Source organism: Notolepis coatsorum (assembly GCF_963971535.1).
Source record: "Notolepis coatsorum genome assembly, chromosome: 7".
NCBI lineage: Eukaryota > Metazoa > Chordata > Actinopteri > Aulopiformes > Paralepididae > Notolepis > Notolepis coatsorum.
Genome location: NC_140171.1, coordinates 71,013,261 through 71,040,681, shown reverse-complemented (window position 1 = coordinate 71,040,681; position 27,421 = coordinate 71,013,261). Strand labels below are relative to the sequence as shown.

Here is a 27,421-nt window from a genome sequence, read left to right as displayed (position 1 = left end):
TCCTTCATTGCACCTCTATTGTACATTACCCATAGTCACTCTGTAGTCTGTCTTTGTTGTTCTAGTTTGGGGCAGTGTAGTCACTGTTATTGACACAGTGTGAAGGGCTATGGAATATTGTCTGGTCACGTGGAGGTCCAGTATGAAGTGTATTTTGCATCTGGTTTCACTACATATCTGGGAACTTCTGCAAGTGCAAAATGTTTAGTTGTTTCTATCAATCACATCAATAAAATGAACACAGCTCATTTCATAATGATGTATCATCATGGCTACGGGTTGAAAAGGATATCTGCCTGGAAGATTTTTAGCTGCAACCAGCAGCTCCATAGGTCGCTCTGTTGGTTGGTCGGTCGTTTGGTCAGGTGGTTGGTTGGTTTGTCAGGTGGTTGGTCTGTTGGTTGATTGGTTGGTCCACAAAATTTCCCACTCTAGTGGCCAGCCAGTCTTCGCCCTAGGAGGCTGTGTGTGTGTGTGTGGGTGTGGGTGTGGGTTTGGGTGTGGTTGTTGTTGTTGTTGTTGTTGTTTGTGGGAGTGGCCTAGAACAAAAACTTCTAAATAGATTCACACAACATGACCAAACTTTGTGAAAAGCTTGATTATGTGGCAAGGACACATGCATGTACGCATAGATGCATGCACATATGCAGTCGCAGCTATTGCAAATTTGAAGATATGCAAGGCAATACAGAGCAGAACAGTAGATCATTTTAGGAAAGAATGCTGCGAAGGTCACAGGCTAGATTTAGACTTGGGCTGGTTATCATTTGAAATCTTTCTAAACAGATGTCGATACATTGCATTCGAAACTGATATCATAGTGATACCAACCCCCCGATACATTGTGTTTTGTGTGAATGAATACCTTATCGCTAGGGATGTCCTGATTGTCATTGAATGTTTGACAATTGAATAGCTCTGCATATAGAAAATAACTAGCCTGCTTCACAGCTTTCCCTTAATGGTTTTAATTTATTTTGTAACAAAACAATTTATTTAATTAATATAGCCGATGATGCCGCTCAGTTTAAGAAAATGCTGTGATCTGCACTGATAGATACTGCTGATCCTTCCGATCTCGGGACTTCCCTACTTATAACATAATTATGTTTTTCAGGTCAACTATGTTTCTATAAAAGACTACAGCTAATATGATTTCTATAGTCTGTATTAAGAGCTTTTTGTTGATTTGTCACATTGGACACAGTGACTCCAGTAGTGAGTGGCTGTGAAACCAGCTTCTTCTTCTGTTTGTTTGCTTTGTGACAATTTGGTGTGAAATTCTGTGTGGTTTTTCAATAACTGGTACTAGTATTGATTTGATTCAGTCAATAGCTTCCCATTCCCACCACTAGCATGTAGTGGACCAGGACATTGTGATTACATGGTGTGTGCCCTCGCTGGCTGAGCTGCCACCATGCCCCTACCAAGAAGATATTTAATGGAGTTACAAACTCAATAACATACAATGAGCAGGCTGGGAAGGCAGTGTAACTCTGAGTGTATGTACAGTGTCTTGATGCCGTGCTACGCAGCAGTCTAGACGGGTGTGAGTGGAGCGGAGGGGAGATGGTGCAGGTGAGTGACCAATCGTTTCATTTTAAAGTTGATGATCCTCACCTTCGCTCTCGGTAATGGAGTGTTCACATGAGAAGGTCTCCGCACCACCATCCTCCCAGAGCCCCTGAGTCATCCTACTGCTATTACCCCCAGAGCCCCTGGGTCATCCTACTGCTATTACCCCCAGAGCCCCTGAGTCATCCTACTGCTATTACCCCCAGAGCCCTGGGTCATCCTACTGCTATTACCCCCAGAGCCCCTGAGTCATCCTACTGCTATTACCCCCAGAGCCCCTGGGTCATCCTACTGCTATTACCCCCAGAGCCCCTGAGTCATCCTACTGCTATTACCCCCAGAGCTCCTGGGTCATCCTACTGCTATTACCCCCAGAGCCCCTGGGTCATCCTACTGCTATTGTCAATGATATTTTAGGCAAAAAGACTAAATGTTACAGGAGCTCTACAGCAATTTACCCTACAGAGATCCTTCATAAAAAAATTTTTTTTAAAGGTTTTTCACCCTAAAAGTTAATTTAATTTTCTTTATGATGGATCCTTTCAAAGTCAGTTTGGCCCGGTGTGGAAATTATATGCTTTTGGGCCACACAATGAGAATGGAAGTGAATGCAGATGCCACATTTCAGTAATCTTCTCTTTCTGAAATAAAATAGCCCAGCACAGTAATTTTTCTACAAAGCGAGAAGAGAGATTTATTCACATGACATGGACGGACCAATGAAAACCGAGTGAGGCAAACCTCACAGCCGTCTGTGGATCAACCTAAAGGCAATATGTTTTCACGCCCGCTTTTATATCGTATGATGAACAAAAGTACAGGTTCATCATGACTTATGACATAGAACATCAATACCTGACACAGCAATGACTTAGTACATGTTATTTAGCAAACAATCTTTAGATTCTTTGTCGACATAAATGGAGGCCACTGAATAGAAGAGAAATGTTTGCTTAATATCAGCAGATGGAAATTAACTTGGTGTTTTAGGCCAACTATGAAACTTCCACTTTGACAGTAATTTTGCCATCATAAAGTAGCAGGCAATACACTGGAGGATAACAACTGTCATAAAAAAAAAAGATTCATGATGAGTTAATGTCATATATATTTGGCAGTTTTCGTAATATCAACACTAAAGTTCCCTAATTAGCACTTGTGTTGATAATAAGCTCTATTTTGAATTAAAAGGGGTCCTTTTTTAGGAGGTATCTGATCACATTATCGAGCAAAAACACAACAAGCCGATCTACTGTCGGCTATATAACAATTGAGTTGATAAAATAAATCACACAGATTAATTAGGTTATCGGCATGTAGCGGCTTTGTATAGCTTAATCTTTATGGCACAAGCACGTTACAGTATATCCCTAGAAAGGAAACGTTGCCCGTTTTGGTGAAATCCAAGTTGAATCAGCCTAAAAGCAGAGGGATTTCACCCTTCCTTCCCTTTGGTTGCCGGGCTGTGGATGTCTTTCCCTCCAATTACTGAGCATTGCGTCACTTATTTCAGGATAAATTCACACACACACACACACACACACACACACACACACACACACACACACACACACACACACACACACACACACACACACACACACACACACCCACACACTGGAGGGTAGATAATGGCTGTTTTGAGTTCAGCTTTTCCGTTCCATCGCTCACACAATGGACGCCACTGGTTGCCAGAGTCTTGATTCAGGTTTTTTTTTATTCTCTGCTGGGAGCATAATGCCCGCAGTTGGATGTGATGAGGTACATGGTTGGTTGGGCTGTGTTAGTCTCATCAACAGGTCCAAGAAGAATCCTCTTGTCCTGTGTTGTGTGAAACAGTTTAATGATGTGAAGCCAGAGTGAGTTTAATTTAGGCCGATAATGGGATATTTTACACATTAGGCCTAATCCCCTTAATGCTATTTATTTATTCATGTAAAACCGTACCAAAATTAGAGGGCCTGTGAGAGATCACGGCCAGGCCCCTTGAATTACATATATTCCTAAATTGAGTTGTGCATTATTGATACGTCCCACTATAAGTCCCTGATTGCATTTCGTGGCACGCCACAGCCGCTCATTAAATGATGAATGCATCTCTCGCCCGACCAGTGTTTCTGGTTTGAATCGTAACATCAGACGTGTAAAAGTTCTGCTAATAACACACCCCAGTAGCTCCACACTAATCTACCGCCACGTACACATAATAATTACTATTTTTCTTGAAATATTAAGTTTTCAAACAAACAGACAAGGCTCCCCACGTATTGAAGCCCTGACATCTGTTTAATGACGGTAATTAATCTCTTGGCGAGGCGCCGTGTGGGTGACTTAGGGGAATATGAGCTGCTTGATGAGGACAATCGGATGAGCAGGTAAATGGATGACTGTCTGGTTTGTCTATTAGTGCATGTGTGGAGAACATGACCTGATGACCCATCCAACCAAAGTGAGTTTGGGATATGCGCGCGGCGTGTGCACCGGGAGAGGAAAGGCTCTTGAAATGTTAATGAAATCAGGGAGTCATTTTGGAGCAACACCACTCGTTATGGTTGAAAATGTCACGGAGCGTGATTGAAAAGGCCAGATCTAGACCGCAGCCATAGATTATCATCATCATCATCATAGATTATCATCATCATCATCATAGATTATCATCATCATCATAGATTAGCATCATCATCACCAGGGTCTGGAACCGGGCTGCTTCACCGCTCATTATACAAGCAACCAATCAACCAACCGACCGCAGACAACTTATTATGCCGGAAATGCAAAACAATTCTCAAGTGTGGAGGACGCTCCCTAATGTATGTCATGCATATGCTAAGCAGACGTTCTTGATCTAACACAGGACACATTTACTTTGACAGTGACAAAGCTCATGGAAAGACTTGAGGCGGGAAACCAATGAGGGGCTTGTGATAAGAACCCACTGAGAGAAATTGACTGTCTCCCATGGCCAATTAGAGGTTGTTGTTTTATGTTCTCTTTCAAGTGATTGATTTGTCGATCAAGTACAATACACAAATGTCGATGACTAATTACACTCCCCCCTACGATATCCCCCCTCCATTCCCCCGTCCTCTCCTTCTTTAGCATGCCAATAAGTATGATTAATGTTTAGCCCTGGTGTGTGATACAGTTACCATGGCAACGCAGTCAAAGCGATACCCACTCGGAGAGAGCGGCACACTCCACCGGAATGGAGGAGCGGATGAAATATTTATCCACTTGCCTCTGTGAGTGTGAACCTTGCGGTGCTTTGGCGGCACGGTAATCACGACTGCAGCAGGTTAATTGACGCAGCCCGGCTCACCTCTCTGTGGCTCCACACTTCACCGCCTGCTGATTATTGTTCTGCCACTGGAACGTTGTTATTTCCTGCGACGTCCATAAAAACTGTGGTCGCTACGTCCTCGCAGATCTCTGTTGTTTATCATCACGGTCGGACACTGTTTAAGGGCACAATCTATAAAGCGCCGTGAGGGCTCGGCTGCGACTAGATGACTGGGGTCAACGGCGCTTGACAAACACTACATGGCAAATCAAATGTTTGCTGTTGTTTATTTGCTCTCCCCCCCAGGGACGGTTGGCTGAGCACTTCAGCGACATTGCGCATCACACATTTGAGCCACCTGTTAAAGTCTTCTGCTGTTCGCTAACAGTTCACAGTTATAGCAGTCGGGGCTCGAGTGCCTTGCTCAATAGCAGGTGGGCCGCAGTTGAGGGAGGGCAATGCATTACTTGTTCACTTCCCCAACCTGGAATCTCTCAGGCAAACCGGGGATTTGAAATGGTGAGAAGCCTTCTCCTCTAATCTTTAAGCTACTGTTGCCAAACAATTTAGTTGTATTTTAGGATACAACTCAACGCTGACGCTGGTATATTGTGTACGAGGCCAGCAGCACCAGGCAGCAGGACATCACTATTGTAGAATTTCCACAATATGAAAATCTGACGAGGCAGATTTGATTTCTTTATTGGAGAAAATGGATCATATCTCAATGTCTTTCCAGTGACCCCAAAACGAATGGTCAGTACAGTAGAAGTCATGGATCCAGACACAAAATCAGTGCCACTGCCAGGCGTTGATGAATCAGTGTTGTGTAACCGTATCCTCTCTCCTGCCAGGCTGGTTACCAGATCACCCAGCAGCGGAGGCCCATTGCGGTGGACGGCACCCTGTCCTACAGCCTCCTGGGAGGGAAGAAGAGAAGCCAGGTCCTCACCAAGACCGTGCGCATCAAACAGATCCAGCTGGAACAGGACAGTGGCAAGAGTCTCCATGACGACCAGCGCAGCCAGACGCTCATAGACCTGAACAGAGCGGGTACGGGTAATACGCAGGCTCCATAGAGCGCTTGTGCTGTTGGTACATCGGTGTCCCTTTTTTGTGTGAGATTTCAAGGAATGTCAAAGAAAAACATTGATTATCATACCATTTCTGTGGATATTTGTGTCCATAGCCCCTTACAATACCACGAGTTCATGTATTTTTTATTTACATAAGCTTTATGAGATACTCATGCCTTGTCTCCACTAGCCAGGGTTTAGCCGTGCTGTGGCCAGTCTGGCCCATACAGTGAGTGTCTCCATTGTCTTTAGAACCTGGCCAAACCTGGCTGAGACAGCCACCTTTCACAACCTGGCCAGACGTGGCCAAAGTTGGCTGGAATTGTTTTATCATCATTGTTTAGCTTGTGTACCACAGTTGGTGCTGTGGATTTTGAAAGGTTTCCTAGCAACCAGAGAGTTTACAAGAAACGCAATGGAGACACAAACCCAACTATACCATACCATGCTGCTAGACCATGACTAGCCCCAGCCAGGTTGAACATAGCTAATGGAGACATGAAGGCATCAGTGTGTGATTTTTGTGTCTTGCTGGTGTGCCTCGACTGTGAAAAGGTCAAAACCCACTGCCATGGAGTTACACAGTGAAAGAGCTTCAGCAGAGCAGGTAACAGAGCAGGACATTTATGTCTTCATCCTCCAGCCAGGGTTGCTGGTAAAACTCCAAAATCCACCTTCCACTCTCACTATTCTGCCGGTCAAATGTATTTTTAGAAGCTATAACTTCTAAAAGGATGTCACCTGCCAAAGTGTCTAGTATACTTGACAGACCTGCCAGCCACAGGGCAGTTGCTGGTGTTAATTTCTCGCCCTGGCAGGTAACATAGTCCTAGAGCAGGCAACACTTAATCTTACTTGCTCGCATGCTTAATCACACTTAATTATATTGTGGAAGTGCTTCTATGAAGAGATGCAGAGCAGGTGCGCTTCCACTAATTGCCTCCTTGGCTGTGGTGCTCAGCTCAGTGTTGTAGTCGAGTCACTAAATCTCTCTGAGTCCCCAGTGTCCAAGTCCGAGTCACCAAAGAAGAGCCCGAGTCGAGTCCCCATTACCCTAGTCCGAGTCCAAGTCTGAGTCCAAGTCATCAAGGTTGAGTCCACTCCACTCTGACAGTCAAAGAGCTGAGATACAAATCGAAAAAGGTCTACTAAACATAAATGACACAGCGGTCACCATTTCAAGTTCAAGGGAGTTTATTTACTTTGTGGCACAATAGCCAAACAAATGCACTAGCCATCAATATTGTATGCCAAATGATTAGGGCCTATTATTAAAAAAAAAAAAAAAAAAAAAAGAACTGTATTTATCAATTAACAAGTCCGAACCTTTCGAGTCTGAATGCAGTCAATGCTCGAGTCCGAGTCATCAGTGCTCAAGTCCAAGTCGAGTCACGAGTCATGAAAATCAGTCCAGGACTCAGACTTGAGTACTACAACACTGGCTCAGCTACAGTCCATACTGTGGAAATAGCAGCACACCAAAGAAAATATAGAAATGCAAGACCTTTTGGCTCAGGTTCACATTGATTTTTATTTGGCTACATCAGACTTGTTTCGGCATAGTGGCTCATCAGAGCATCATACAAAGCTATGAAGCTCACTAGGTAGAGCATGTACTGTAGCCTAGGGGTGGGCAATATGACGATATTAAATAAATATCGGGTACAGTTCATTAACGATACACTTTTTAAACATATCGTGGACATCGTGATGTTTTGCACAAAACCTCATGTCAGTTTTTAAGCCGCCGCGGCTGAGATGAGACTTTAGCGCAGCACTTTCCTCTCTCCCTCACACAGACACACACACTCGCCCAATTTACGTCACGTACACGCACGCACACACACCCAGAGAGGCGGTAACTAAGTTAGCCGCTAACCCTGGAAACGCTCACAGGAGAGTGATCCACGACACCAGTTCCATTAGTAGGGAAAGGGGTGGGGGGGGGGTTATATTGACGAGGCTTGACAACAGAGGTTTATATAATCATCATATTGGTGTGACTGTATCCATCAAAGGGTTAAATCAAGCATTTTTAAGTGCTTTGAAATGTAAAAATATCGCAATATATATCGTGTATCGTGATGGAGCAAAAAAATATCGTGATATCATTTAGAGGCCGTATCGCCCAGCCCTACTGTAGCCCTTGATATACCAGGCTTTGACCTGATTCTCATTATGTCAAATAAATACATATAAAAGTAGATTTCTGCTGCCATAGAGTAGTGTTATCATCACAATGCAGGTTAACAGACCACAGAGGAGTGATATCATCACAATGCAGGTTAACAGACCACAGAGGAGTGATATCATCACAATGCAGGTTAACAGACAACAGAGGAGTGATATCATCACAATGCAGGTTAACAGACCACAGAGGAGTGATATCATCACAATGCAGGGTAACAGACCACAGAGTATTGTTATCATCACAATGTTAGTTGCAGAACATGTCTTTCCCCTGTGTGTCAAGAACAGTGTTGGGAAGGTTACTTCCTGCTTGATTACTGATAAATAAATAAAAATGTAATAATCAGTAACTAATCCATTAGATTATTGCACCCCCCCCCCCCCCCCACACACACACATACACCTTTCTTTGTAATCCAGCAGGTTGTTGTTTTCAGAAGTACTGTATCTGTAATCTGATTACTGTACTGAAATGGATTACAATTATCAATTGGTTTGTAATTTGATGACTGTGATCAGATTATAATGTAATGTGGTGCCCCCTGGTCAGGTGTAGGTCTGATGGAGCTGGTGATGGAGCCAGACATGAAGTGTGGAGAGGAGGCAGCCGCTGCCGTCAGAGAGCTTCAGCTCATACTACAGGCTCTAGGAACCTGCCAAGGGAACATGTCTGGTATGGAGCACTCTCAGTCTATGTCTCTCTACCTCATCACCCTCCTCTCTCTCTCTCTCTCTCTCTCTCTCTCTCTCTCTCTCTCTCTCTCTCTCTCTCTCTCTCTCTCTCTCTCTCTCTCTCTCTCTCTCTCTCTACCTCTCTCTCTACCTCTCTCTCTCTCTACCTCTCTACCTCCTGACTTTCCCTCTCTGGTAGGGACCGGGGAGTACTCTGTCTACCTCTCTTCCTCTGCCCTCTCTCACTCTCTGTGTACTGTACCTCTCTAGCTCTCACTTAATTGCTCTGTCACAGGGCTTAACCCTATGCCCTGTAGAGTAAGACGCACACACCTGCATTGGTATTAATTTGTATTCATAACATCATGCCAGCATATGAAATGTTAGGAATGCTATTTACTCTGTCCTTCATCTGTTTACCCCTCTCCATTCTCCCTCATATTCACTCACATACATACCCTCTCTCTCCCTCTCTCTCTCCCCCCTCTCTCTCTCTCTCCCCCCCCTCTCTCCTCTCTCTCTCTCTCTCTCTCTCTCTCTCTCTCTCTCTCAGAGGGCCAGCTGAGAGTAGATGCCAACGTATCAGTCCACAGACCAGGGGATCCATGGGGCGTCAGGACAGAGGTGAAGAACATCAACAGTGCCCGCTTCCTGTCCAGGGCTATAGGTCAGTAGTACAACAATTAGTACAACAACGGAAGATGTCTGGACTCCTGACCTTATCTGTATGTGTTATACCTACAGTATATCTAGCACAACAATGGAGAAAGAGCAGAAAGCAACACTGACTGAATCTTTGATGTAATAAGTCTTACTGTTAAACACAGTTCCTGAGGCGACAATGTGTAGGGAGTTCACTCTGCTCATAGAACCAGCTACTTCATAAGCATTAAAACACTATTTTCAGGTAACTGCGCAACGAGAATTTCCGCCTCGCTTTACTCTTTACCACTGGACATGAATAGTAACAAGCGTTTGGTCTCTAGAAGCATTGTTCACATTTACAAAGAAAATGGGACCATTTCTGAATGTAACCTATTCAATATCTATAGACTACAGAGTGTTCACAGCAGCCTTGTTTCATTGTGAAGATATGCCCACAGTTGCTCCGTCACACCTGGACGAGTTCCTCACCTCTCCACCTCAGCTCATGGTGCCTGGAGACCAAGCTACGTCTGTCTCGCTCTATCCGCCTCTTTCCACTGCCTTTGCATTCAAAGTCAAAGTTTTTCGTGCGTGCGTGCGTGCGTGTGCATGACAGTTATTTAGGAAGGTGGTGTTGAAGGCTCTTTTTGTTCCAACCCAGTGGGTCTTAACTGGTTGGCTGAACACTCATGGTGCAAACAAACACACGTGCACCCGTCGCCGGGAGTAGAAGCGTTTTATGGGTTGTCATTCACACACAGTCTCATGTTGAAACAATCGCTTGGCGGGAGACTTGGCTATGATGGGTAATTATGTGTGCGCTGCAAGTCAAACTGGGAGTCAAAGATAAGACGAGCACTGAAGCACTTTGAACTGCAACTTCTGTATGAAAAAAGTGCTATATAAATAAAGTATTATTATTATTATCACTCTCACACACATACACAAACACACACTCACATGCGCACAAACCCCTGAAAGTATCGTGTCTTATTGAAATTGTCTCCCATTCAGTAGTGCCCTCAAAGGTCTACAGAGAGGAGCTTTCACTTGTTTAGACCTTTTCTCCCTCTCTCGTTCTTACATCCTTTTGAAGTCATCCTACACTGAGCAGAAATATGAAGACAATATGAAAAAAATAAAAATGAGATGAAATTATTAAAATAATTATTCTATGCACACAAAGCTTATTTCTCAAACCTTGCCCACAAATATCTGTTTACATCCCTATCAGTGAGCATTTCTCCTTTACCAAGGTAATCCTCTACTGGACAGGTGTAGCATATCAAGATAATCCTCTACTGGACAGGTGTAGCATATCAAGATAATCCCTCTACTGGACAGGTGTAGCATATCAAGATAATCCCTCTACTAGACAGGTGTAGCATATCAAGATAATGAGTAGAGCTCCGGTCAAAGCTGCTGTTGGAAAGTGGTGTTGTTGTCCAGCAGGGGGCACTCTGTCCTCTGGACTTGTCAGTAACAATGCCCCTGTTACAGTGATAGGGACACCGTACAGCTGCGAGTGCCCTCCTTCGGATGAGACGCTAAACCGAGGTCCTGACTTAATCTCGGTCGTTAAAGAACCCAGGATGCCTATCATAAAGAGCAGGGGGTTCCTGACATTCCTGGCCAAATTCCCAATCAGGTCTCTGACATCAAGGCCACCTAATCATCCCCCCCCCCTTAATTGGCTGATATCAATCCCTGTCTCCTGAGCCGTTCAACCATTGTGTAGTGTGACGTGTGCCGGGTGCCAGTGTATGGCAGCCATTGAGCCTGCATAGCCCAAGGTTGGGTGCTACCAGTGGTGGTGAAGGAGGCAATTTTCACCCTACATTGTAAAGCGCTTTGAGAGTCTAGAAAAGCTCTATATAAATGCAATTCATTATTATTATTATTATTATCCATCTACTGGACAGGTGTGGCATCAAGATGCTGATTAAACCGCATGATCACTACACAGGTGTTGTTATGATTGAACAGAAGGCCTTAGAACAGGCTGTCATCCCCACCTGCCTGAAGAAGTCCACTATTATCCCTGTACCCAAAAAATCCAAGCCTGCTTGCCTCAACGACTACCGCCCTGTAGCTCTCACCTCCATAGCCATGAAGTGCTTCGAGAAGCTAGTAAAGGGCTACATCTGCTCCTCCCTCCCCATCAACATGGACCCCCTGCAATTTGCATACCGCCCCAACAGGTCCACGGAGGACGCCATATCCCATGTGCTGCACACAGCAGCATCACACCTGGACAAGAGGCAGGGGAACTATGTGAGAATGCTATTCATCGACTACAGCTCGGCATTCAATACCATAGTCCCCTCCATACTCATAGCCAAGCTCAGGGACCTGGGCTTGGGCTATGACCTCTGCCAGTGGGTCTTGGACTTCCTGACTGGCAGACCCCAGGTGGTGAGAGCAGGCAACTGCACCTCCTCATCCATCACCCTCAACATAGGGGCCCCCCAGGGCTGTGTTCTGAGTCCCCTCCTCTACTCCCTGTACACACACGACTGTGTGGCTCAGCGGAGTAGCAATACAATCGTCAAATTTGCTGACGACACAGTGGTGGTGGGCCTGATCTCTGCCAACGACGAGAGGGCCTACCTGGAAGAGGTCAAGGTCCTGGCGGGATGGTGCCAGGAAAACAGCCTCTCCCTGAACGTCAGCAAAACAAAGGAGATGATTGTGGACTTCAGGAGGTCGGGGGTCAAGGACTACAGCCCCCTCAGCATCGACGGGGCACCGGTTGAGAGAGTCAACAGCTTCAAGTACCTCGGAGCCTACATATCCGAGGACTTGACATGGACCACACACATTAACAGTGTGGTGAAGAAGGCACGACAACGCCTCTACTTCCTCAGGCGCCTAAGGAAGTTCCAAGTCAGCCAGAAGATCCTTAAGAACTTCTACTCATGTACAATAGAGAGCATCTTGACCGGCAACATCACCTCCTGGTTTGGGAATAGCACTGCAAAAGACCGAAGCAGACTACAAAGAGTGACACGTGCAGCCGAACGCACAATTGGAGGGGGGCTCCCCACCCTCCAGAACATTTACTACAAGCGTTGCAAGGGCAAGGCTAAGAGAATCATTAAAGACTCCAGTCACCCGAACAACTGCCTCTTTGAACTGCTGCGGTCAGGCAAGCGATACCGGAGTCTCAAGGCGAGCACAGAAAGACTCAGAAGTAGCTTCTATCCCCAGGCCATCAGGCTGCTAAACGAACAATGAATGAACACTACACAACAACAACCACCAAACGCACATAGCACACACATCCACACGCACACACTCACTTTAAACAAACACACTGTAGCACCCACTCCACACACTTTATAGCACACACCCACTTTAAACAAACACACTGTAGCACCCACTCCCCACACTTTATATTTATGGATGAAGGATTGCACTACAACTCGTACACCTTACTGTAAATTGTACCTAAAATTGTACCTCATCCCATTTCTGCTTTGCACTAGATAGTACTGTACATTAGTACACTGCATAGTATTGTGTATTGTATATTATATGGTAACTCAGAACATTGTACATATGTCTATACCGAACACTGTGACCTCATTCTCTTCTTCTAAATTCATGCTATATTATGTTATTATGTTATTTGATACTATCTTGTCTAGCACAGTCTCTGGAGCGTAACAGTAAGAAGCATTTTGTATGAAAGTATTCTGTACTTCTGTATGACAACTATTAAAGAACTTGAACTTGAACTTGAACTCTAGGTGCAGTGTTTGTTGCCTCTAGCTGGAACCTCCACTAGAGCAGTTGCCCAGCTGGTTTTCTTTTAGTATCTGTGAACAACCTATGCCTGTCTGTATCTTCCGCCATGTGACATCGATAAATAAGTGCCTAATGAATCTATTTCAGTTGACTGATTTAGACGTTTAACTTTTAAATTTTGTTGTGTGTTGCGTTTATATTTGTGTTCAGTATAGTTGTGATTGATACCAGTTTTACACTGCCGATACTGATTTTGAGTAAGACTTAACTATCAGAGTATTAATTCGATCTATTGCTTTTGCTGAACAGCAAAACCATCAGTTTTGGCTCATAGGAGAAAGATTATTGAGACATAAGATATGTTTCTCTATTAGAGAGATCTACCACCTTCAAATCCACGTGTAGCTCATTGGACGAATACACAACAACAGTGACGTCATACATCGGTTTTGTGTGGAGCTGTGTATCCCTACCAAAACCGTTAGGTCATTCGGCAACAGCAAACCTTGGTTCAACAAGGACTTAGCAGCACTCTGCAAAAAGAAAAACACTGCATTTCTCAGTGGTGACAAGGAAGCATACAAATCAGCCAAATATGAACTCCGGTCTGCTATCAGGAAGGCCAAATCAAACCACTCAACAAAACTGGAAAACCTATTCAACGACAATAACCCCAGAGCAGTCTGGAAAAATCTCCAACAGATGACAAACTACAAAGCACGCCCCCCCCAGCAGCAGATGAAGACCCTGACCTCCCTGATAAACTCAAATAAATTCTATGCAAGGTTCGATAATGTCATTCACAGCTGCGTCCTTTCCTGGCTCTTCTCCATCTACACCAACCAACTCATCTCCCTGGACAGCTCAGTCAAACAATTTAAATATGCAGACGACACCACAATCCTCGGCCTGATCACAGACAATGACGAGACCTCATACCGGTGAGAGGTGGACAGAGCAGCGAGATGGTGCTCCATCAACAACCTCCTGCTCAACACCTCCAAAACCACAGAAATAGCCATCGATTTCAGATCTGCCAAAAAAAACACACAAACTCCCACTATCAATCTCTGACCAATCCATAACTCTGACGGACTCACTCAAATTCCTCTGCACTCACATCAACAATAACTTAAAATGGGACACCACCATCACCTCCATCACGAAAAAGGCCCAGCAGCGCCTGTACTTTCTCAGGCAACTGAGGATGTACAGGGTCAAACGCCACCTGCTGGTCCAATTCTATACTGCCATCATCCAAAGCACACTCACCTCATCAATCATAGTCTGGTACGGTTATGCACAAAAACACTCCATTCAAAAACGTAAAAACGTCAGCGCATCATAAACAAGGCCTCCAAAATCATAGGTTGTGACCTTCCCTCCCTGGACTCCATCTTCACCTCCCGCACAACGACCCATGCCAGAAAAATTGCAAAGGACCCCCTGTTTCAGCCCCTGCCCTCAGGTAGGCGCTTCAAGTCCATCCTCTCAAAAACCACCCGCTTCAAGGACAGCTTCTTCCCAACCGCCATTCGGACCCTGAACTCCCTTGGCCCCCCTCTCCCCCTCCCCCCTTACACTAACCAAGCTCCTGACCTGATGGACTAGACTCTTCCGTGTGTTATGTTGTGCTGTGTCATGCTGTGCTGTATTTATGTATTTATTGTGTCATGTTGGGCTGTATTATGTATCCATTGCTGGGAAGGGGGGGGGGGGGGGTAAATGTTCCAGTTGTATGTACTGTAGAGCTTAATACACTCTGTACCGATCACAAATACCACCAACCTGGTTGTGTGGCAATAAAGGAATCTTGTATCTTGTATCTTGTATCTTGTACCATGCTTCTACAGTATGTGTAAAGAATGCAGCAGATCAAGTAATTTTGCTGTGATCTCTGGCTTCATCTCTGGGTATATGATTTTAGTATTGGGGATATTATCCAATATTTATACCCCATTTTAGCCTGGTATCTGCCAGATATCTACCCCAATCCTAGCTACCTGCTTTGACACCAGGAATTGCCTTTTTTTTTTTTTTTTTAAACAATGTGTAGTGTTTTCATGACAGTGTTTAGTGAAGGTGTTTTCATGACAGTGTTTTGGTGAAGGTGTTTTCATGACAGGGAAAGCAGCTGGCATTGACAGTAACTGGCAAAGTTTGAGGTTAGGACTGATAAACTCGCAGCCAAGTTGAGAGCTCACATGGCTGAGAGCTGTCTGGGTGCAGAGTTAGAGAGTGTGAGCAAATGACTCTCCGATAATAGGCTCTCTCTTCATCTCGGTAAGACAGAGTATTCTCTTTGGGACCAAAGTGAAATTGGGCATATCATCTGGCTTCAATGTTATGGCTGGTAACACGGTAGTGGCAACTAAAAACTGTGTCACTTATTTGGGGTGTGTAATGGATCAGTCTCTCACGGGGGAGAAGATGGGGTTAAGAGTTATAGCCAAAGTCAACCAACATTTTGATTTCTGGCCAGAAAGGCAACATTTTTAGATATTAAAACCTTGAAATTGCTGGCTATGGCACTAATTCAACCCCACTATGACTATGCAAGTACAGCGTGGTACACCAGTACCCCTACGTACATCAAAATAAAACTACAGACATCCCAGAATAAATTGATTAGGACTGTTTTGAATTTATCTTTCCGTACCCATGTTGGCCGCTCCCAGTTCATAGAACTACATTGGTTGTCAGTTGAAGACAGAATTAATCATTTGAAGCTGAGTATTACCCATAAAATAATGAACAGTTCCGTTCCAAAGTATTTAAAAGATTATTTTAAACTCGTCAGGGAGACTCATGGCTATGCCACCAGAGCAAGTGGAACGGATATTGTCCCCTGTAGGATTAAGAGTAAGGCTGGGCAAAATACCTTTCAGTATTCAGCAGCTGCTATACAATGGAACCAGCTACCATCTCAGATAAAAGAAATTGTCACCATTAGGCATTTTAAAAGAGCAGTGAAGGGATGGTTGCCTAGCCACCCGACAATTTTAAACTGAGGCAGTTTATTTTGTATATGTGTTGTTTTTAGTGCTGTCAATCGATTAAAATATTTAATCGCATGATTGTCCATAGTTAACTCGCGATTAATTGCATTATGTATCTACCTTAAACGGATCTTTTTCAAGTTCCAAGTTTTAATACTCTTATCAACATGAGAGTCAACAAATGCTTGCTTTATGCAGCCATTGAACACAAAAGGATGACCCTCATGCATTGAAATTTGCATCAAATTCAAAACAGAGTGCACAAAATAATAATTTGGGCGGCTAGGTGGTGTAGTGGGCAAGGCGCTCGCCACCAATGCAGGAGACGCTGGGTTCGATCCCAGCTCTCCGCATTGCTATCAGCTTGGCTGGTCGTTCATACTAACACAATTGGCAGTGTTAGGGGTGGGAAAGCTGATGGGTGGGGATCGGACGTTGTGGACAGCGACTCCTACAGGTCGGTTGGTGCGCCTGCGCAGCAGAATCGGGAAGCGACGGAGGCGGCGTGTCCCTCCCACGCAGACCCCCGCCGCTGAGAGATCGCGCTGTGCAGGTGAAAAGATGTGACGGCTGCTTCCTCGAGTACCGGAGGGGACACGTGATGTAAGGCTTCGTCCACATTGCAGCCGGCTTGTGGGAGGCATGGCCTAACAGCGTTCGAGACAGGGGAGGGTAGAATTGGACGATACGAAATTGGGATGGGAGAAAAATAGAAAATGGGAGAAAAAAGTAGATCAAAAAAAAATTATAATAATAATAATAATAATTTTAAACAATGAATAAAGTGTGCATGAAATAATAGGGGAAAGAAAACTTTAGGAACTTGTTACATTCACCCACACAAGGGCTGAGTAATCACACACCCCCCTCTCTCTCACACACACACACTCTCCCAGCTCTCTTTCTCTCTTGCCCCTTCCTCATCTCTCTCACCATCTCTCTCTCTCTCTCTCTCTCTATATCACACACACACACACACACACACACTCACACACACACACACACACACACACACTTCAGAAACAAACATAGTATCAACGAGAGCATCAATAATACACCTGAGTGAAGTCCAGTAAAAAAAAATAATAATAATCTTAAAAGTTAATCGTGAGTTAAAAAAAAATAGTGCCAGGGGTCAGCAACATTTACTATCAAAAGAGCGACTTTTCCCCCGTCCCACAAAATAAAATTCTCAGGGAGCCGCACAACATATTTACCCTTAAAATGAAGATAACACAGTGTATAACGTTTTATATATCCCCAAGCATACCCCACATTTAGCATAAAACACCTGACAAGTGCATACCCAAAGTAATTTGTGATTTATTATACTTTATACTTATAGCACACAGTTTGTTGCATTAATGGGATTATAAAGCAACAAAAAGAAAATTTTAGACTTTTTATTGCTGTTTTTACCTGTTATAACAAAGGAAAACCTCAAACTCTTATGAAGAGGAGAAAATAAAACACAGAAGAGGAGCCAAAACACTGGTGTCTGTAGACCGACTTTGAAATAAAACCCTGAACTATTCAGGTATATTTGAGTCCTTCCCTTATTTGTGGAACATTTATAAAATAAAAAGTAGTCCACTTTGAAAAAAGACTACCATGTGTAGACCTACTTTGAAATAAAACACAGAAAAGGAGAAAAAACACTGGCATCTGTAGACCTACTTTGAAATAAAACCCTGAACTATGCAGCTCTATTAGAGTCCTTCCCTTATTTGCGCAAATTTCGCACCACATATCAGGCATACAGGTAAGCCTTTTGTTGACTAAATATCTTAGTTGATGAAATATTTTTTCATTTCAGTGTCACAGTATGACTTCGATCTCATCGATCTCATCATAAAAAAATTATTATTATTTTTGGGCCAGGGAGCCGCAGCTGATTGGCTAAAGAGCCGCATGCGTCCTCGGAGCCGCAGGTTGCCGACCCCTAATATAATCGGGCGATAACGCGTTAATACCGCGTTAACTTTGACAGCCTTAGTTGTTTTATATTGTAGTGTAAGACTTTTATGTATTTTTTATCTGAAGTGTTTTATGGAATGAAATGTTGTTTTAATGTGTTTTCTGCACCTGTCTGAGACCTACTTGTGCCGACTATTGCTGTGACAGACGAGAACCACAATGGAAATAAGTCTCTTGACTTTATTGTGTGATAATAATTCCTCAAACAATGCAATGCATGTGATTGTTGTGGCCCAATTGGGTTTTAAATCATGTGTGTATTTTAACATCTGTTTAATAAATTCATTCATTCATTCATTCATTCATTCATTCATTCAAGTAGCCGTCTAATGGCGCTTGGCACCGGCTGAATTGGCATTTCCTGCGAATGCTCATTCAAAAAGCATAGATTTGCTGTGACTGGTGACTGCTTACAGAGTTGTACTTCAAAGCCGACGAGCAGCAGGGGGAAACAGGGCAAATCAAGTTTATTTTTCCAGACGCTGGGATCCAACAGAAGGGTTCTGTAAAAACCCGGTTCAACACGTCGCGTCGCTTGCATTATTTATTGATTAGAGCTCTGTCGGGTTTAGCGTCATTACTGAAGTGGGTATTTAAAAGTCAAAGTGAGAAGTGCCATTCATCACAGGGCTGTAATCTAGCGGCAGTGAAGTGACTCGAGGCGTGCCGGCGGGCTGGGCCAGATGCTGGGCGTCTCCTACCAGCCTGGATGCCAGTACCATGCGTCTGTGTTGGACTGTTAATTGAATATTTGGTTTTGTGAGTGCATGTATGCGTGCACATGTGTGTGTCCTTGTTTTACTATCCTTGTGGGGACCAAGTTTATAAAAAAAATTGGGGGACAATGGCCGGTCCCCATAAGGAGTAAGGGCTATATTTGTGTTAGGTTAAGGGTTGGGTTAGGCATGTAGTCATTAAGGTTATGGTAATGGTTTAGGCATGTAGTCGTTAAGGTTATGGTAAGAGGTTAGGCATGTAGTCGTTAAGGTTATGGAAATGTGGCGAAGACCAGGGAACTGGTGGTGGAGCTGGGGAGGAGGAGGAGTGCACCTGTGACCCCCGTTTCCATCAGGGGAGTCGATGTGGACATGGTTGAGGAGTACAAATACCTCGGTGTGCACATCGACAACAACCTGAACCGGTCAAAACATGCAGATGCACTGTACAAGAAGGGCCAGAGCCGACTCTACTTCCTCAGAAGGCTGAGATCCTTCAATGTCTGTACAAGGATGTTGAGGATGTTCTATGAGTCGGTGGTGGCGGGCGCCTTCTTGTACGCTGTGACCTGCTGGGGCAGCGGACTGAGAGCAAGGGACACAAACAGGCTGGATAAGCTGGTCAGGAAGGCCAGTAGCGTGGTTGGGGTGGAGCTGGACTCTCTAGCGAGGGTGGCGGAGAGGAGGAGCCTTGCTAAGCTCCAGGCCATCAGGGAAAACCCCTCCCACCCACTATACATAAACTTGACTGACAGGAGGAGCATGTTCAGTGCTAGGCTCACACTACCTAAATGCAGCACTGAATGGCACAGGAAGTCCTTCATTCCGACAGCCATCAGACTATACAATGCATCACTGTGCCTCACTGCATCACTGAGCACAGAGTGACAGTTACCATCTTCCTGGACTCTTACTTTTGAAACAACACTGTGCAATATTACACCTATATTTTACTTTTTACTGTATTTATTGACTGTATATTGTATTCTATTCTTAGGCAATTTGTTCTGTTATTCTTATTCGTGACTTGTTCTGTCTAAATGTTTAATGTGAGCGATTTGCAGTGTCAAATTTCCCTCTGGATAATAAAAGTATTTCTATTCTATTCTATTAGGCATGCATTCATTGGGGTTAGGCATGTAGTTGTTATGGTAAGGGTTTGGCATGTAGTCATTAGGGTAAGGGGTTATGCATGTAGTTGTTAAGGTTATGGTTAGGCATGTAGTCATTAGGGTAAGGGGTTAGGCATGCCATGTAGTCGTTAAAGGTTATGGTAAGGGTAGGCATGTAGTCATTAGGGTAAGGGGTTAGGCATGTAGTCGTTAAGGTTATGGTATGGGTTAGGCATGTAGTCGTTAAGGTTAGGGTAAGGGGTTAGGCAGGTTAGGGTAAGGGGTTAGGCATGTAGTCGTTAAGGTTATGGTAAGGGCTTAGGCATGTAGTCGTTAAGGTTATGGTAAGGGCTTAGGCATGTAGTCGTTAAGGTTAGGGTAAGGGGTTAGGCATGTAGTCATTAAGGTTATGGTAAGGGATTAGGCATGTAGTCGTTAAGGTTAGGGTAAGGGGTTAGGCATGTAGTTGTTAATGTTAGGGTAAGGGGTTAGGCATGTAGTAGTAGTAGTTTATTCAGTCATCATCTCACACAATACAATATACACCATCATTTAACAATATTTGATTTTACAGTGACTGAAAAGGTACAGACTGAAGCATAATGCTTATATATGCCTGTCCTATATTCTTAAAAAAAATTAAGACTCAAACAGTATTCTAAAAGAAAATAGCAAAAAAAACAGTATTATTCACCCTTTTAGTTTTCAAAAATAGCTTTACAAACCATTTTCTTAAAAACCAAAAGCGAATTACTCATTCTTAACTGTATATCAGCATTGTTCCACAAGTTAACACCAATAATAGAAATACACCTCCTTTTAATCCCTTTCTTAGCTTTTTGAACAGTAAATTTACAAATATCTTTCAAATCATATTTTCTTTCATCTATTGAAAAAAAACCTTTGCACCCCGTCTGGGAGTAACTTTGCTTTAGCTCTGTACATTATTTGCATAGTTTTATAATAAACCAAATCATTAAATTTCATAATATGAGACTTTATAAACAATGGATTTGTGTGTTCATAGTAACCAGCCTTGAAAAGGTTCCGAATGGCCTGCTTTTGCAGTAAGACTATTGGATTTACTGTCTTTTTAAATGTCGACCCCCATACTTCCACACAGTAAGGAAGTATAAGTGAGCAGTAAATGATGTGCAAGGCTTTGTAGTTTAATATATCCTTACATTTATACAATATTGCTACTGACTTAGATATTTTTCCTTGAATATAGTTAACATGTTGTTTCCATGTTAATTTCTGGTCAATAACTACCCCTAGAAATTTTATCTCAGCAACTCTTTCTATTTTTACATCACATATTTTTAACTCGATATCCCCCTCTTTCTTTTTGATTACCAAAACCATAAATTTAGTTTTCATTTATGCACATGTATTGGGACTGCCCACCAGTTAAGATATTCTGGGAAGAAGTGACCCAGCAATTATCAAATCTCTTAATTCTGAATATACCTGTACACCCCTCTATATTACTGCTGAATGTTTTTGAATATGCAGTACCTATACAACAAAAGAGATTGGTTTTATCTGGTATTACAGTGGCTAAAAAACTGATAGCATCACGATGGTTTCAACCGGAAAAAATGTGCCGAAAGGTCTGGATTCTTACATATCTCGATGTGATTTATCTAGAAATATCTACAGCAAGAATTTTGGGTCTCAATGAATCCAAATTGACAATGTGGTTAGAAGTGGTGGAGAGAATAAAAGCTAGCATTTAATGGTAGTGTCTGGTTAGGAGCGAAGGATAATGGACGGATTATCCATGGGGGGGTCCAGGGCGGGGGGTGCGAGCAAGAGCATATGTGTGTAGGGGAATAGATAGCAGGTATTAGGGGTATATCTTGTATAAGACATTTATCCAAACGATGAGTTAACTGATGTACACTGTTTTACAATGCTTGTATATCTAATCGTGTGTTGTCATGTTTGTTTATGTGTTTGTTTAAAAAATAATACAAAAAAAATACAAAAAAAAATTAGTTTTCTTAACACTTTGGCTGCCAGGAGCCGTGTTAAAGCGTCATTCCCGGCCATGCTCAAGTTGCCGAGGACGCTTTACAGCGTCTTTAATATCAATATTTCAAAAATCTGGAATCGGATTAATATTTCCCCTCCGCTGGCCTGAGATCCACCAGGAGGACCCACTGAGCTCTCTGGCGGTTCAGGAGCGCCATCTGGTGGCCGATCGGCGCAATCGCTTAACAGGAAGCGCAGTAGAGGTTTTGCTGGACGGCCGTATTACTTCCGGGCACTCGGTACATGTCCCGGGACTCTGGCTCGTCACACTACATGGCGATCGATTGCCAATAACTCGATAAACAACATGATTTGGACGTATATACCATTATACAAGCTGGAGATGGACCGGGTAAATCGCCATCCCATAATGATAAAATTTCTACTCTACGATGATCGCCCAACGGCGCGCGGAGACTGGGGTGAGTTTTAGCGTGTAACGTTACCGTCTTCGATACTAACTGCTATTATCAACATTTGACCCACATTAGATGATTGGTATAACGCTGCCCACGGAATTATAAACGCCCCCTCGCCCATCCGGTCAACATCAGATGACGTGTAGTAACTTCTAGAAGTACGTCTAGTTGGAATTTTTTATATCGCGCTGATTGCCATCAAACTGTATTTCATCATCAATATAATGCATTTGGGGCTATATATCACGTTCTGGAGAAAGCTGCAGAAAGAGATGAAAACATACTTATACATTAGACCATACTTTACTATGAATATGTGAATGAAAAAGTTTAACGTTGCTACACAATGAACAATACATATAGGACTTTGAATGGGCCCTAATAATGGCAATGTAGCAATAGAATTTAAAAAGTTATAGCCCTGCAAAGAAGGGGACTTTCTCCATAGACAAATAGAGCTGGAAATCTATGGTATATCATGAATTTAACCCATGGCAGCCAAAGTGTTAATATTGAGAGACAATTTATTAACATCAAACCAAGTTTTGAGAATTTCAAGCTCTCTTTCAATATCAAACAAAAGTTAATTTAAATTACTTCCTGAGCAATATACATTTGTATCATCTGCAAAAATAACAAACTTTAACAGCTCAGCAACATTGCACATATCATTAATATAAAGTATAAAAAGTTTTGGACCTATCACAGATCCCTGGGGTACTCCACAGGTGACCTTCCTAAATCCTGACACAGTGTCATTCATTTGCACACATTGCTGTCTGTTTTCCAAGTAGCTCTTCAGCCAAGAGTTAGCTATACCTCGTATCCCATACTTCTCCAGTTTTCTCACTAATATGCTGTGATCTATTGTATCAAAAGCCTTCTGTAGGTCAATATAAATACCAATAGAACACTCGTCATTGTCAACTGAATTAGTTATTTCTTCTACAATCTCAATCACTGCATATGTAGTAGTTCTATTTTCCCTAAACCCATACTGGTGTTCACTCAGTATTTTGTATTTGCCAATGAAAAGATCCAGTTGTTTCACAAATAATTTCTCTAATATTTTAGAAATTTGAGGAAGTAGAGACACTGGTCTATAATTATCCATTTGATGTTTATCTCTATTTTTAAATATTGGTATTACCTTTGCTGATTTCATATTATTAGGAAAAACACCTATTTGAAAAGACAGATTGTATATATAGGTCAAAGGTTTTACAATAGACTCAATTACTTCTTTAATAATTACCATGTCAATGGAGTTGTTAATGTTATGGTAAGGGTTAGGGAATGAATGTACCCCAGTCAATGGAATGTCCCCATATGTGTTGAAAACATGACTGTGTGTGTGTGTGTGTGTGTGTGTGTGTGTGTGGTGTGTGTGTGTGTGTGTGTGCATATTGTAATCAACAGACTATGAGATTGAGCGACAGAAGGCCATCCTGGAGAGTGGTGGGACGGTACAGAGCGAGACCCGGGCGTTTGATTCCAAATCAGGGTAAGAGGATTATGAGAGGAGCCTCGACGAGGGAATCATTGGGTGCCGGTATCTGATACCCAGAACCAGTGTGTAACATGCCAGAAATCAAAGCAACATGACTTGATTTGCTGTATTTTTGACACACAGCAGCATGTTACATTTATTATACTGTATATCATGTCCAATGAGCCCAAACTGATGGTCTAAGTCTATACTGTTTACAATGGATCGGAACGGTACTCAGTACTCAGCAGTACAAAAAAATATATACAAAGACAAACAACAAAACATTATCCATACATTCGCGGCACGTGGTGTAGTGGTTAACACTGTCGCCTCATAGCATTGGACGACTTAGCTCACTCTCTTTTTACCTGCTCAAATAATGTTCAGGATAACAGTATCAATAGAATGGAGAGAAAAAAAAGATTTGGTTAGCATCTGAAAAATTTTGGGATTATATACATTTTTATCAAGTGTACCCTGCCTGATAACATTAGGGGTAAGCTCAACCAAGGGGGTAAAATTGGCTGTAAGCAGAGCGGTAAGACTACAGGTTATATTGATATCAAAGTACCTAAAACCTGAGCTGGCTTGACTGAGCTGGCTTGACTAAAGGGTAACGAAGTCTGTCAAATTGTTTATCGGGTAAAGTTCATTCTTTTGAAAGTTTAATTTATAAATAAACCAAATTCCATTAGAATTGATTTGATCGTAGGGGCTCATTGACATATAAGACAAGGTCATCTGCATACAGTGACACACAATGTTCTATCCCACCTCGCTGTGTTCCCTGTAAAAGTGGAGACGTTTTCAATGCGATGGATAATGGTTCTATTGCAATTGCAAAGAGCAAGGGTGACGTCAGGCAACCCTGTGTGCCTCTTGTTAATGAAAAGTATGGAAAACATAGTAAATTGATACTAACACATGCTTACAAAGATGAAAATAAGAGTCTAATCCAGGAGTTGAATTTGTCACAAACAGGATAGCAAAAAAAAAGATTAAACTCAATCGATTAAACAGGTAAAGCCATTAGGCCCCGGGAGTCTTGCCACTCTTCGGCCCTGTCCACACGAGCGCTGGATTTAATGTAACCGAAGTTTGAAAAAAATATACCTCTGTCCACACAGGTGAACAACCGCATATAATTGCGTACCCATGGCCACTGGAAAAACCAGCAACCGATACATGTAGTACAATGCCAAAACAGTAGGCGGCGATGTTGTTTAGACATGAAGGCCATTTCAACCAATCAGAAAAGGTTGAACGCTCACTAAACTTCCTGTTTAGCCGCCATCTTTAAATGTCATTTTGCCAACGGAGGATATATTTTTCAGAAAAGAAAGAAACTGCAATAAAAGTGCAATAAACAAACGGATACATTCACTGTGTGTTCTGCCTCTCATTTGTTGATGAAACAAAACCAACTCGGCAACACAATTTACCACCAAGAGCGGATAGTTTAGTCTCACAAAAGACCGCCGGTGTTGTTAGCTACATGCTAATGTGAATGGCTATATCTATGTATAGTATAATTATAGCTTAAATGCTAACGTAATGTGGTAACGTTACCGCTATGAATGGATGCAAACGTTATTTAACACATTGCAGAATGGGTACAATACAATACGGCTCAATACAAACAATTGTTAAGGGGGTGCAGTCTGGACTGGGTTCCTTATAACAATAACTTGACAACACATGAGTTTAGTTTAGCCGCAGCTACATGTTTACTCTGAGCATCAGGTCAGGAATGCGACAACAGACATCAGTCGATCACAACACTCTTCAACACAGACGATACGTTTCGAACAAAAGTTTGTTACAATCATTTTCATATAACGCTACTTGGGACAGCTCTGGTGTAGCTGGCTCTGCTCTAATCTCTCTACCCCGCGCTCGGTTGCTAACTTGCTATTGTTTAACAGTCTGCCGTGAACATGGGAAATAATTGCGACAGCTCTGCTGTAAACACTGGGAATAACCTTGGTTGCTATGCCCACACGCAACTGCAAAACCGCAAAACTTCACCCTGGGCTCCGGTTTTCAAGACCGTGGTTGCAGTGTAGCAAATCCCCGGTTGTGTGTGGCCGAACAGTGCAACTGCGCACATACAATCATGGTTATATTAAATCCAGCGCTCGTGTGGACAGGGCCTTCATAGATGCAATTGCCGCACAGATCTCTACTAGTTCTATCTTCTGATTTAGTTCAGCAATTCTTTACTTCTTTTTTTTACACCAAATTTTGCACACTCAAGTCAAGTGTGTTATTAATTATAATAATAATGGCTTTCACATACCCAAGTAATTGAATTGAAATCATGATTATTGCATGAATTGATTATTTCTCCCACCCCTGCTATCTGAGACATCTACCTTATCTCTGTGGTGATGAACTGAGGATGAACCATCTCTGTAATGATGATAAATAATGGCCATTTGCACACCGACGTTGTCCTTTGTGTGAGCTGTGCCATGCTCCAAGGCTCATGAGCCCTACCAAATGAGCCAGCCTCTCACACACAGCTGGGTCCTTGATCTTCTCTTGTGCCCTCCCTTTCTCCTTCCCACGAGGCCTTGCATGCACCAGGCACCTTTCAGAGAGCGCCAGGGACTGTATGATGACATGTGACTGGGGTGTTTTTAGTCTGTCCTCCTTGGGGAGAGAAGGGGGTGCACAGCTCTGACCGTCATGGTCCACTGACAGACGGACGGACGGACTGACTTGGCTGGCTGGCTGGATGGATGGATGGATGGATGAATGAATGGATGGATGGATGGATGGATGGATGGATGGATGGATGGATGGATGGATGGATGGATGGATGGATGGATGGATGGTTGGCTGACTGACTGACTGACTGGCTGGCTGGCTGGCTGGCTGGCTGACTGAAAGGCATCACCTCACACCTGTGGCCAGCACTCTCATCACACCAAACTAGAAACGAATAGAAAACAAGACAGGGAAAACATGATCATATTATGACAGGATAGATGTACACATGTTCAGATTCTATTCAAATTTTGAGGTCACAATTTGATTCGATTTTCTAATTATAGATTTAATATATAAATGCTCTAATTATAGATTTTATATATAAGTGCTCTAATTATAGATTATATAGATTGATTCATTATTTAATTTTGTGTCACACACCCAAAGTGCCCAACCTCATGGGTTTATAAGACACTAAAAATACTGTTGCAGTGTTCCATTGTTTCATTACATTTAAATTGTGTTACTTAATTACAAAAATATGCTACAAAAAAGTTCCCTTCCTGAAGCACAGCTCAAGTTTTTCATATTCATCCCGCTCAAGAAAATCAACATAAATGGAGGACATTACTAAAAAGTACATCCCTTACATCACCGTAGACAGGACAGTAAAACAAAATTGACCTAATTTCGCCTTGCAGCTCACATACCAAACAAGGTATGTCTTGGTCTCTAGGGCTAATGGTAATGTCTCTGACTGAATCTG

At 42.9% G+C, this 27,421-nt stretch overlaps 1 protein-coding gene across 1 annotated transcript in view; it reads left to right on the top strand.

The window, feature by feature from the left end:
• The window catches only part of gatb (glutamyl-tRNA(Gln) amidotransferase, subunit B), a 72,534-nt gene that overhangs the window by 18,051 nt on the left and 27,062 nt on the right, over positions 1-27,421 (top strand). The window contains exons 4-7 of the mRNA XM_084317966.1: positions 5,710-5,908; positions 8,672-8,794; positions 9,347-9,460; positions 23,868-23,952. Coding sequence (XP_084174092.1) covers positions 5,710-5,908; positions 8,672-8,794; positions 9,347-9,460; positions 23,868-23,952 — 521 coding nt within the window. The remainder of the gene's footprint in view (positions 1-5,709; positions 5,909-8,671; positions 8,795-9,346; positions 9,461-23,867; positions 23,953-27,421) is intronic.